The sequence below is a fragment of the Schistocerca gregaria genome, chromosome 2 (genome assembly GCF_023897955.1).
Source record: "Schistocerca gregaria isolate iqSchGreg1 chromosome 2, iqSchGreg1.2, whole genome shotgun sequence".
NCBI classification, from domain to species: domain Eukaryota; kingdom Metazoa; phylum Arthropoda; class Insecta; order Orthoptera; family Acrididae; genus Schistocerca; species Schistocerca gregaria.
In genome coordinates, this window is record NC_064921.1 from 391,798,153 (window position 1) to 391,811,545 (window position 13,393).

Here is a 13,393-nt window from a genome sequence, read left to right on the forward strand (position 1 = left end):
ACGAGTGAGAATGACCGTCAATGCACACAAAGCATTTCTTTCGTTCATCTTGGTACTGTGTATAAAGAAGAGAAAGGAAAAGCACTAATCCAGGAAATGGCTGAAACTGCTAAAGGAAAGATCTATTTGTTACTCTCAGACACAGATGATTACATCAGCTTTGTCTGAATGGACAGGCAAACTTTTAATAACTTGTTAGAATTATTTCTAATTTACATTGAAAAAGAACACATAGTTATACAAAAATTTATTCAAGATCCTCAATTATTATCTATCACACTGTAACTTCGGCAACTGGTGCAGACTTCAAGCCACTGAGTTACATTATTATGGAAACATTAAGGAACAAATGAAGTATTAAAAGATTATTTTGTTGCACTTCCAGTTGTGGGTTATGTGTAGAACACAGATTTTTTTAAAAATGTAATATGTGGATAGGAAAGATGCTAGACCTCTATCATTTCGGTGATGGCCAGCGATAATCTGTTTTTATCCACATAATCACTTTATTTTAGTTTCTACAATTGTGGAAACTAGCAAATAAACAGCAACAAAAAGTTGTTTTCAATGTGTGGTGAAACATCAATGTTCATTTGGTCTGTCATCTTCAAAGTCTGAATAGTAACTGGGTTTTGCTTGACAAACAAAAGCATACTGGTTAAACTTGTTTGTCAAATTAGCCATCAATCAAAATTTCTGTCAAAGATGGTTTATGCCTGAATAAAATTTCTCTCAAACGTACTTTATGCCTGACAAACTCATCAAACAAAGCAGCACACAGCCAAATAATTAGAAAAAAATGTGAAGTTGGACAAAATGTTTGATCGCCTATAGGTGCCTTTAGTGTGTTTAAAAATAATCTCTTTTCTACATTTTGAACTTTTGGCATTAAATAAAGAAGTATTGCATTAGGCTTTAATGGATATGCTAATATTTACAATGTGTATTAATATTTCCTATACCTGTGTGAATTCAGGCTGTCTGTCGGATCGTCCACCTTCATCTCTGTAACATCGAGCAATCTGGAAGTAACGATCTATTCCTCCAACCATTAACATTTGTTTGAACTGCTGAGGGCTCTGCACCAGAGAGTAAAAGCGGGAAGGAAGTTGTGTTGGCACAACGAATTCTTGTGCACCCTGTAAACAGAAATTTACCAGCAAAACATTTTTATACATACGAAAAGTAAAACTACTTAGAACAGATAATTCCAAGGTCTACTCAGAACAGAAATCTATTAGAAATTAAGGCAACCAATAGACCTGGTGTCACTGAGGATTTTCACACTGAAACTGGTATCAGGGACCATGAGGTAGGTATAACAACAAAGATTACCAAAGTAAAAGAGGGCAAAAATAAACTATAAATATATATGTGTTAGGGAAACTAGATAAAAAGCAACATATCTCAATGATTTATTTAGATATGGGCAGGACCATGCAGAGGAACTGTGGCCCACATTTAAAAGAATTGCTGACCAAGCACTGGATAGATACTCTCCTGGCAGAACAGTTATGCATGAGAGAAACTCTCATCATATATAATCTCTGTAAAAAATCTTCTAAAGAAACAGTGATGAATGTATAATAAGTGTAAAACAAATAAAAGGAGTATAGATAGATGCTACTAAAAGTGGATTTCGCAGTCAAAATGGGCAATTTCTGAAACCTTAAAAAGATACTGCAGCAGAATCTGATCGAAAGATCTCTCACTAAAATCCCAAATAAATTCTGGTTCTATGTAAAGTGTGTCAGTGGCACCGAAGTTAGTTCCAGACTCATGGATGACACAAACTGCAATCTCAGGAAGCAAAGCAATAGAAATTTTAAATTTTATTTTAAATATCCATTTACAAAGGAGTACTGCCCATGTTTAATTATCCCGCCACAGCAAAGATGAATGAAACCACTATTAGTGTCACAGAGAAAAAACTGAAATCGCTAAAATTGAATGAAGCTCCAGGACCTGATGGCATGCTTTCAGATTCTCTGCAGCTGAATTAGCTCTTCTGATCATACAAAGGCAACTGCTTACAAAACATTCATGAGATCCATCCTAGAATATTGCTAAAGTGTGTGGGACCCATGCCAAATAGGTTTAGCACGGTATATCGATGTATACAAAAAAGAGTAGCACAAAAGATCTGAATTTTGTCTGTCGTGCGAGAGAGCACCATGAACATGCTAAACAACCTAAACTGGCTGATGCTTGAAGATAAATGTCATCTATCTCACAAATGCTTATTTAAAAAGTTTCAGGAACCAGTATTAAATGAGGGATCTAAGAATATACTACACTACTAGGACTGCTTCAGTATGAACCACCAAGACAAGATTACATTAATTACAGCACACACACAGGCATTTTAGCGATTATTCATTCCATGATCCATATGCAAATGGAATGGGAAGAAACCATAAAACATGATAAATGGGAAATACTCCCTGTCATTCATTTCACAGTGGTTTGCTGAGTATACAGAAGATGTAAAATGAGATGAATGGATATACAGGAATATCATTCTGTTACGAAAAACTTACTGCTCGACAATTTTGTTATCAATGAAAATTCGTACAAAGTTGGTGAAGTAGTAGTTTATCTTGTTCCAAAATTGAAATAGATAGTTCCTGTGAGTCAGCATGCAGAGAGGATTTACTTGACAACTGATATTAATTAATAATTTGTTACTTTTCTTGATTCCACGACTTAGATAATATAGTTGCTAAAAGGTTCAAGGAAAACTGAGTATCATTCATATAGGTACCCCACATATATAGTTACAGATGGTGGAGACTTCAATCTACCCTCCATGTGTTAGCAAAAGTATTTGTTTAAAGCCCTTGGTAGCTGTAAAACATTGTCTGAAATTGTACTAAATTTTTTCTCCAAAAATTATTTTGATCAATTAGTTCAGGTGTCCGCAAAGGTGTAAATGGTTACGAAAACATACTTGACCTCTTAGCAAAAAATAACCCAAGCAAATAGGGAGCATCACGACAGAATAAAGAAGTGTATCTGTTAAGTGTAGATGACGCTCTCTCTCTCTCTCTCTCTCTCTCTCTCTCTCTCTCTCTCTCTCTCTCTGTGTGTGTGTGTGTGTGTGTGTATGTGTGAGAGAGAGAGAGAGAGAGAGAGAGAGAGAGAGAGAGAGAGAGAGAGAGAGGGGGGGGGGGGGGGGGGGGAGGAGTTAATCCAAGACATTGGCAACAAGACTGGACTTTACACCACTAGCCCTCCTGTAAAGCCAAAGCAAAAATTGTCAACAGTGGGCAGCATACCTGGTTGGTCACCCACCCACATACTGCCCACACCCAACAGTGCTTATTCAGTAATATGGAGTGAACTGGTGTATCCACCTCAGCACAGCTGTTAACATAGTGATGGTAATGATGCCAATTAAAGCAACACTAAAGCAGAGTTACTAAAATATGGTTTTCCAAAATCCCTTCACCAAACATGACGAAGAAAATATTCCAGAATTCAAATCCAGAACTGCTGCCCACACGAGTAACGTAAAAGCAGTGTATCAAAGGAAATAACAAATCACTTAACAAAGGCAATTCTTTTGGTCCACATTGTAGACCAATTACATTCCTTTCAGAGTATGCTCCATACCTATCAATCAGTTACACATGAAGACTGGAAAGTTTCACAGGTCACACCATTCTCAAGAATGGAAACAGGAGTAATGCACTGAATTACATGCCCATATCATTGGTAGATTTGCAGCACATGGAACATATAAAATGTGCAAATGCTATGAATTACCTTGAAGAAAATGATCTGTTGATGCACAGGCATCACAGATATAATTTTTTTGCAGAGCAACTAGTGCTTTATTCCCCTGAAGTGATGTCTACTACTGACAGGAGATCTCAAACAGATTCCATATTTCTAGATTTCCAGAAGGCTTTTGATACCATTCCTCACAAGCGGCTTCTAATCAAAATGTGTGCCTCAGAAGACCTTCACAGTTGTGCAACTGGACTCATGGTTTCCTGTTAGAAAGCTCACTGTTCGTAATAACTGTTGGAAAGTCATCAAGTAAAATGGAAGTGATATCTGGCATTCCCCAAGGAAGTGTTAATAGGTCCTGTTGTCATTTATAGTCTAGTAAAATCACCGAAACATCATAACCATTGCAAAATAATACAAGCAAGATACCTGTATGAAGCAGAAAGGCAATTAACTCTAAATAATGAAAAGAGTGAGATCATCCACATAAGTTATAAAGGAAATTCATTAAATTCTGGTTACACAATAAATCATACAAATCTAAAGCTGTCATTTCAACTAAATACTTAGGGATAACAATTACAAACAACTTAAATTGGAGTGATCATGTACATTATGATGTTGAAAGGCACACACAAAACAGAGTTTCACTGGCAGAACACTTAGAGGATACAAAAAATCCACTAAACAGACTGTGTACAATACATTTGGCCATCCTCTGCTAAAGTATTGCTGTGCAGTATGGGATCCTTACCAGATAAGGTTGAAGGAGGACATGCAAAAAGTCCCAAGAAGAACAGCTTACATGAATTATTGTAAAATAGAGGAGAAAGTGTCATGGAAATGATATACAGGTCAAGGTGGCAACCATTGAAACAACGCCATTTTTTGATGTGGCGAGATCTTTTCATGAAATTTCAATGCCTAACTATCTCTGCTGAAAGAGAAAATATTTTGTTGATGCCCACTTACATATGAAGAAATGATCATCATAATACATAAAATAAGAAAAATCAGATCTCACATGGTGTGATTTAAGTGTTCATTTTTACACCATGATATTCAAGAGTGGAATGGTAGAAACATAGTGCCATGCACTTCAGAGTAAATTGGAGAGTAGCCATGCAAATGTAGGTAAGGAGATTTTTCCTTACTTTTGAACAGTCAATAATGGATAACTTATTCAGATATGGTATACTTTCCTTTATAATGACTGGTGCAAAAAGTGTCTCTCAACTTCAACAACAAATAAAAACACTTCAGGGAAGATATGGAGGGCAAATTTTCTGACTGTGGTAGACTCTCACAACTACAATTATCTCACTGTAGTCTTCAGTCTGAAGATTGTTTTGATACCACTCTCCACAATAATCTGCAACTCTCTTCATCTCTACAAACTACTGCAATCTACAGCCATCTGGAAGTCTTTACTGTACACAGAGGGGAAAGAGGCAGGACAGCAGGACAGGGTGGAGAGTGAGAGATGGAGAGAATGCCCACACAAAGGGGGGAGAGGGTGATAGGAGAGGACAGTACACCATCTGGATGGGAAAATAGTGGCGTGGGCAACAGAGAGACAGGCGTGGGCAACAGAGAGACAGGAAAAGGTTAGGTATGGCAGTGCAAAACAGGTTATCACAGATTTAAGCCAGTGTGATTGACAAGAGCACAGGATATGCTGCAGAGGCAATTCCTGCCAGTGTAGTTCCGAGAAACCACTGCCGGAAGAGAGTACAGCAGAGTTCCGCTAATCCGAACGTTCAGTTAATCCGAACATGAATTATGTTGGTCTACGTATGGAAAACTTTTCGGTGAACTGTAGTGCGCACACACAATATTTTAATTTACACAGTACAGTAAACATGTACTGAACTATCAGTTTAATAAGCCACAGCTGCAAAATAGTAACACGAATTCTTTACAGATGAATGGAAGAACTAGTAGAAGCCGACCTCGGGGAAGATCAGTTTGGATTCCGTAGAAATACTGGAACACGTGAGGCAATACTAACCTTACGACTTATCGTAGAAGAAAGATTAAGGAAAGGCAAACCTACGTTTCTAGCATTTGTAGACTTAGAGAAAGCTTTTGACAATGTTGATTGGAATACTCTCTTTCAAATTCTAAAGGTGGCAGGGGTAAAATAGAGGGAGCGCATATTGAGCAAGCAATAAAGCAAACAAAAGAAAAATTCGGAGTAGGTATTAAAATCCATGGAGAAGAAATAAAAACTTTGAGGTTCGCCGATGACATTGTAATTCTGTCAGAGACAGCAAAGGACTTGGAAGAGCAGTTGAACAAAATGGACAGTGTCTTGAGAGGAGTATATAAGATGAACATCAACAAAAGCAAAACAAGGATAATGGAATGTAGTCGAATTAAGTCGGGTGATGCTGAGGGAATTAAATTAGGAAATGAGACCCTTAAAGTAGTAAAGGAGTTTTGCTATTTGGGGAGCAAAATAACTGATGATGGTCGAAGTAGAGAGGATATAAAATGTAGACTGGCAATGTCAAGGAAAGTGTTTCAGAAGAAGAGAAATTTGTTAATATCGAGTATAGATTTAAGTGTCATGAAGTCATTTCTAAAAGTATTTGTATGGAGTGTAGCCATATATGGAAGTTAAATATGGACAATACATAGTTTGGACAAGAAGAGAATAGAAGCATTTGAAATGTGATGCTAGAGAAGAATGTTGAAGATTAGGTGGGTAGATCACGTAACTAATGAGGAGGTACTGAATAGGATTGGGGAGGAGAGAAGTTTGTGGCACAACTTAACTAGAAGGGATCAGTTGGCAGGACATGTCCTGAGGCATCAAGGAATCACAAATTTAGCATTGGAGGGCAGTGTGGAGGGTTAAAAACCGTAGGGGGAGACCAAGAGATGACTACACTAAGCAGATTCAGAAGGATGTAGGTTGCAGCACGTACTGGGAGATGAAGAAGCTTGCACAGGATAGAGTAGCATGGAGAGCTGCATCAATCCAGTCTCAGGACTGAAGACCACAACAATAAGAGAAAAATTGGCAAGAAAACATTAGGTTTAAACAATGCATAACAGTGAAAGAAAAGGTGTCAAACTTACTAAAATACAACGGATATTTTATCCCTACTTTTTTAGATGACAAAAACTCAGTCATTGACTAAAATACAGTGGACATTTTATCCCTACGTTTTAGATGACAAAAACTCAGTCATTGTTTTTTGGAGTACTGAAGACGGTAGTACGATGTATAGTAGTGCCATAGTCTCATAAACATCAAATCAGTAGGTGTAGTAGTGAGCTGTTGTTCCAAATAATGTAGCACACGGTCAAGGACTTCTGCTGTGTCACTGTGTGGCACCAGCTCTCCTTTATCGCTTTCAGGCTCATTGTCACTTCTGTCACACCAGTCCACTTCTTCCTGGTCTTGAGTCACAGCAGCAACTAAATCAGCATCAGTAAGGTTCTCCACATATTCCCCATCTGCTACAATCCACTCATCTACGTCTCCTTCACTAGCTTCTTCACATCAAGGGATTGTTTGTATCATTTGTAGTAGACTTTCCTCTTCATTTTCAACTAGGTTGTCCTGAAATTAAAGAGATGTCCACAGTTTTCTCCATGATTTTCGCAGAGTATTTTCTGAAATATTTTGCCATGCCTCATCAGACCAATAAACAACATACTTCACATTGGTCTCTTTTATTTTGTCCACTAAAGGTATGCTATCATCTTGGATCAGCATTTTTAAAAATTGTTTTCTGTAAATCAGTTAAATGTTTGCAGTACGCCCTGGTCCATTGGCTGTAGAAGTGCTGTACCATTCGGTGGCAAAAACTCCACCACAATTTCTCCATCAGATAATCCCTCAATGCTGGGGTGAGATTGCGTGTTATCAATCTAAAGGATTGCATGGGGAGTCAATCTAAAGGATTGCATGGGGAGACAAATGAATTTCCTTAGAAAACCGTCTAACAGAGGGAACAAACTGGCCGTGAAACCATTCTCTGAACAGCTTACCATCCATCTATGCTTTTCTCTGGTTGCAATAATATATGGGCAGGGACTTCGTGTTGCAGTTTTTAAAAGCTCTGGGCATAGCAGATTTGCCGATCAGCATTAAAGGCAGCCTGTGATTACCAGCAGTGTTGCTGCACGCTAATAATTCACACAATGTTTGCACATTTTAAAACCAAGAGCATGGTCTTTGCTTTTGATGCCAGTCTTTTTGTTGGCAATGCCCTAAAATTAAGGCCAGTCTTGTCAGCATTATAAATTTGTTGGGGAGAATACTTTCCCTCTCTTATCATTTTTTCAAACTCATCCAAGTATTCCTTCACTGCATCATGGTCAGAAGAAAGCTGCTCTCCAGTAATTGTTAGCTGACAGATTCCATGACATTTTTGAATCTGTTCAACCGATCCTTACTCACACTAAAAGACTCATAACCATACATTAACTTGTTCAGGTAAAGAACCGTCTCCTCAACCAGTGCTCCACTCAAAGGAGTTCCCCTTTCTCTTACCTGCCTAAACCAAACGAAAAGAGCTTCATCCACTTTATCGCACTGGGACTGTTTCAAAGTCTGCCACATTTCGAGTGTTTTTCCCGAAGACGTTGCACAGAACTGTTCAAGCTTCACTCAGTTTTTCTTCCAATCAGAAATGGTTGCTTTACAACACTCAGTTCCATTGCCAGTTTAGATATATTCTCGCCATTGTCTATCTGCTTCAAACTATTCAGTTTTTCTTTGAGAGTTAACATCGTATGTTTCCGTTTACTCGTGACGAAAATGTGTATACCACTATGCCTGAATGAATACAATACAACTGTTAAGTGTACTGGTGATAGATAATTAACATAACCAATTGCTTTGTGAGCCAATTGGCAGTGCACTGACCTCAGACACTACAAAGGTCTCAACAATGCACAACAAGGGCAGGGAGTGAGAGTGAGTCATTGTTCCCACACTTGTTCCCATTTGTTACCGCGGTGTACCTACTTATCTGCTTGGTATACTTGATTCTAGAAACTCGTCACCGTAATTCTGGCTAATTCAAACAAATCGGTAATCCAAACAAGGTCTGGTCCTAATTAGTTCAGATTAATGGGACTCTACTGTTTTCAAATGGTTCCAGTAATGAAACAGCTGTTGAAATCATCAGTTTTGCGGCATGCAGCATGTTCAGCAACTGGATAATCAAGCTGCGGTTTGCCACAGTTTAGCAGTGACAACTCATTCGAACAGACAAGTTGGTTACTTGTCATACCTGCACAGAATACTGTACAATAATTGCAGCATAGTTGATATGCTACATAGCTGCTTTTAAACATGACCCTGCCTGTGTTCGGCTACGAACCACCTGTGACAGGGCTGCAGTACAAGGTGTTGGTGGGCGTATGATCCATAGGGTGTAGGAATGGGAGCAGGATTGGAATAGAGATGATAGGGATGGACAAGGATGTTCTCTAGGTTGTGTGAGTGTCACTACTTTGTATGATGTGGGTAGCAATTTGGGGAGGATAACCCCTCATCTCTGGGCATGATGGAAGGTTGTTGAAGCTCTGTTGAAGGATGTGGTTGAGCTTTTCAAGGCCAGCGTGATGTAGGGTGCTGGTCAGTGGCTAGTTAACAGGTACTATTGACAGAGGAGGAGATGGTATGGGGTATCTGTTTATGGGTATGCTGGAGAGGATATTTCTGTCAATATAGATCCTATTAGTTTATCAGTATATTTCAAGAGATCCTGCTTTCCACTGCAGATGGAGCATTCACAATTGGTGAGGCTGTAAGTCAAATACTTTTGATATGAAACAAGTGACAGCTGACATAATAGAGGTATTGTTGGTGGTTGGTGTGCTTGATATGAACAGTCATATTTATGGAGCCATCTGAGAGGTGCAGTATGACATCTGTGAAGGTGGTTCAGTGAGTCAATAAGAACCAGGTAGGGGAGTAGGCATTAAGGTTATGGAGGAAAGAGCAAAGGTTGTCACTGCCATGAGTCCACATCAAGAAATTGTCATTGAATCTGAAACATAGAGCAGGTTTTGGGTGTTGACCAGATAGGAAGGATTCCTCTAGATGGCCCATAAATAAGTTGGCACAGGATGTTGCCATGTAAGTATTCATGGCAGTACACATGGCAGTATCATGGATTCATTTATATATCAAAACAGAAATAATTTTGTCATGTTGTGGTTTGCCAGGAAGACTGGAAAAGGCGTAGTAGATTTGGTATCATGAAAGCAATGCGAAAGGTAGTGTCCCATGGCTGCCAAGTTGAATCATATTAATCTTTCTTTTTTTCTTTCATTCTTTTCATTTTATACATGTAAGCTATATGTAAACTGAATGACATATAGACAGTGACATAGGGAAATTAACGATGTGCTTTGTGTCAAGGATAATGTTTTGATACATCTGCATAAAAAAAGGAAGAAGAAATGTGCTCTTCAATTTATTACTTCCTGTATCTATACCTGTTTATTTCTGTAAGTGGTAGCGCTGGCGGACATATGATTAGATCTGTCATACCAGTATTATTTAAAAATGTGTATTTCAACTGTACATTAAAAGTGTTATAAAGTTATTAGGAAAGCATTCACAATGATCACACATGTCTGTTCATCATTTTGTCTTCCGCCGAGATCCTGCATGAGGTGGTTTGGAGCAGACAAGAGGAATTTGCGTGAGCAGGGGAGGAGCGATCCTGTATCGGCATTGTTTTAATCAAGACTATGCACAAAGGAATTAATGTGAAGCAGTTCGTAATGTAAATTATGAATACTGATGTTGAATGTAATGATATTGAGGTCTGTTGATATTGGCATCAGTTAAACTCACCCAGGATTGTGCACAGATTCAGAAATTACATTCCAATTTCTTTTAACTATTCTTTCCAGCCTTTTTTAAAAATTATTCAAGCAGCAATTATTAATCAGTTTCCATTATTCGCCTGCCTGCATATGTCATTATTCTCTGCATGGAGGCTGTTGGTGTACAAGGACACTACGTCCACAGTGACCAGTGGTCTGGTGGTAATAGGACTGGAAATGTGGAAAGGTGGTGAAGGGAGTGAGCAATGTTTTGGATGTAGGACAGGAGGTTACTAACAATAGTTTGGAGGTGTTAGTTAACAAAAAGACTGTGGGATGGAGTTTGAGAAGTAGGTAATGGATAGGGGTCCAGGGGGTAGTTGGTGTGAGAAGAGAAGTGGTTTCAGGCGTCAAATCTTGGGACGAACCAAACACCTTAAGGAACTGCCAGAGGTCCTAGGTTTGTAAGGAGATGTATTGGAAAATTAGCAGAGACTCTTAGCCACATAATCACCATGATTCATGACCACTGCGGTGGATTCTTTGCCTGCTGGTGGGATGATAATTATCTGGATTGGATTTTTAATTTATGAATAGCTGTGTGTTCCATATAAGTGCTGATGAACTCACTAGGGAGGGATTTAGGAAAGGAAGTTGAGACTAGATTGGAAGTAAGGAATTATTGAATGATTACCATGTGACGACTTTGAGAAAGGTGAGGTGTATCCCAGTTGGGAAGGAGGTTGGGACTGTTTTAAACAAGGTTCTACGTGGGATTTTGGTAAGCTGTTGTCAATGGGGTGTGTAGCAAAGAAATGTTTCCACTGCAGAGAAAAGGTAAAATAAAGAAGGTCCTTTACAAGTGAAGCATGACTGAACTTAAGATTTTGGGCTGAAGATGAGGTGTTTAGGAAGTACTGCAAGTTCTGCAGAGGTCAAAGTTTTGGCAGGAACATTGACAACAGTGTTACAGAATGGGTGATCAGGAGCACTGTGTATCATGGAGGGTGGAGGAAGTTTTTGGGGACATGGAAGGTGGCGTAAGTCAGCTAGGGCTGGTTACGAATCTATCAGGGGTTGATGAGAGTGTTAGATCAGGGTGGTAGGCTCTTTATTTTCCAGAGGCAATCCTATTTGCACATACAACATGAGTAGCTGGGACAGATTCCTCAGGTGGTGCTGACAGTGCTATTCCAACTTTTGAAGGGCAAGAGTTTCTATTACAGTGACTGCATTCAGGAAGTTGTAGTCAGGATTGAAAGGACTTTGCGAAAGGAGGAGAGGCTGTCAAGTATGGTTTCTCTCTCTCTCTCTCTCTCTCTCTCTCTCTCTCTCTCTCTCTCTCTCTCTCTCTCTCTCTCTCTCTCACACCTCTCTACCTCCTTAACAGTCTCCACCTTTGTCTTGCCCCCTCCCCCCCTCCTGATCTCCTCTGCTTCTTTTATATGCTCGATCCTTCAGAACTCCTTTCATGCTGTTGTGCAGTAGCGGAGTCATCTGCTTCTCCCACTGTTGCCTCTCATTGCCTTGTTACACCCGTTCTTGCCTTGTGCAGTCTTTCTTACATGCTCCCCACATCTATCCGGCCAGGTAACTGCTCTCAATAATTGATAATCAATAACCAGCATCACCATGGTCATGGTAGTTTGTATCTGGGTATCTGTGTATCAGTATGTGTGAATGCATGTACTTTCTGACAGAAGAAAATAAAGAGCCCAAAAGCTAGTGAACGTGGTCTTCTGTTGCTTTTGTGTTTGTGCACAACCTAGCAGTCTGCCACAGGTGAGTGGTCGCCGTTCTCTTATTTTACACATTCTTCTTCTATTGTAATATTTCTACTGTTAAGTTCACTATATGATGTGACATAGTAATTGGTGCAAAGAGTACACAACTTCACTAATTTGATAATCCTTTGGTTAATAGGACCTGCCTAAAACTCCAATAACTCATCCAGTCACTGTATGAGTAAATCAAGATTTTGTGTGTGTGTGTGTGTGGGGGAGGGGGGGGGTGGGGTGGAGGTGAACATGTATGTGGATGTGCACGTGCATGTAGGAGGGGGGATTACAGAGAACTATTAGGGCACAATTAGATCTGTCTCGCGTGTGTATAGATTCACTACATTAGTTGCCACAGAAAATGTTTTACATCCAATGACGTATGTTTTCTTTGTTGGATAGTAATTTTCCTCTCAAGCAAGTCTGGGAAGCCACAAAGTAGTACATTATCATTCTTATTGGCAATTTCAATGCCATATGGTTGGCAGGACCCCCTAGGAATCACTGTACATATGGGAACTCCTGTCAGATGAATTCTGAACACGATGCTTGGGAAACTGAATATTACTGATCACATTAGCACTACTACGATACCATCAACTACAATTTGAAAACATGTTTTCTGGGATTGGAAGAAACTGTAAAAGCTGCGAGAAAGAGAGAGAGAGAGAGAGAGAGAGAGAGAGAGAGAGAGAGAGAGAGAGAGAGAGAGAGAGAGAGAGAGAGAGAGAGAGAGAGAGGGGGGGGGGGGGGGGGAGAGAGAGGGGGGGGGGGGAGAGAGAGAGAGAGAAATTAAACACATAATACATTTCATTAAAATTCTTACCCCAGGAGTTCTGCGAAATAATGTAGGCGTTTCCACATCCACAAATCCAGATGCACAGAGATATTCCCTCATTTTCATAGTGACTTGAGATCTGAGTCTAAGATTGTGTTGCATGTCCGCAAATCGCAAATCAAGATAACGGTGTTTCAGCCGTAGCGGTTCCTTTGCCTGAAACAAAAATTAGACATTTTATAGGGGCAGGTATATTGCCCTTGCAAGATAGTTGCTTATGAAGAGAACTTAGGCAACA

General features: G+C 39.5%; 1 protein-coding gene across 3 annotated transcripts in view; it reads right to left on the reverse strand.

Moving 5' to 3' along the window:
* The window catches only part of LOC126321593 (aspartate--tRNA ligase, mitochondrial-like), a 146,225-nt gene that overhangs the window by 50,856 nt on the left and 81,976 nt on the right, over nt 1-13,393 (reverse strand). For all 3 annotated transcript variants that reach the window (XM_049994200.1, XM_049994199.1, XM_049994198.1), the window contains 2 exons: nt 13,144-13,311; nt 963-1,139 (listed from right to left, as the gene is read on the reverse strand). In XM_049994200.1, the coding sequence (XP_049850157.1) occupies nt 963-1,139; nt 13,144-13,311 (345 nt within the window). The remainder of the gene's footprint in view (nt 1-962; nt 1,140-13,143; nt 13,312-13,393) is intronic.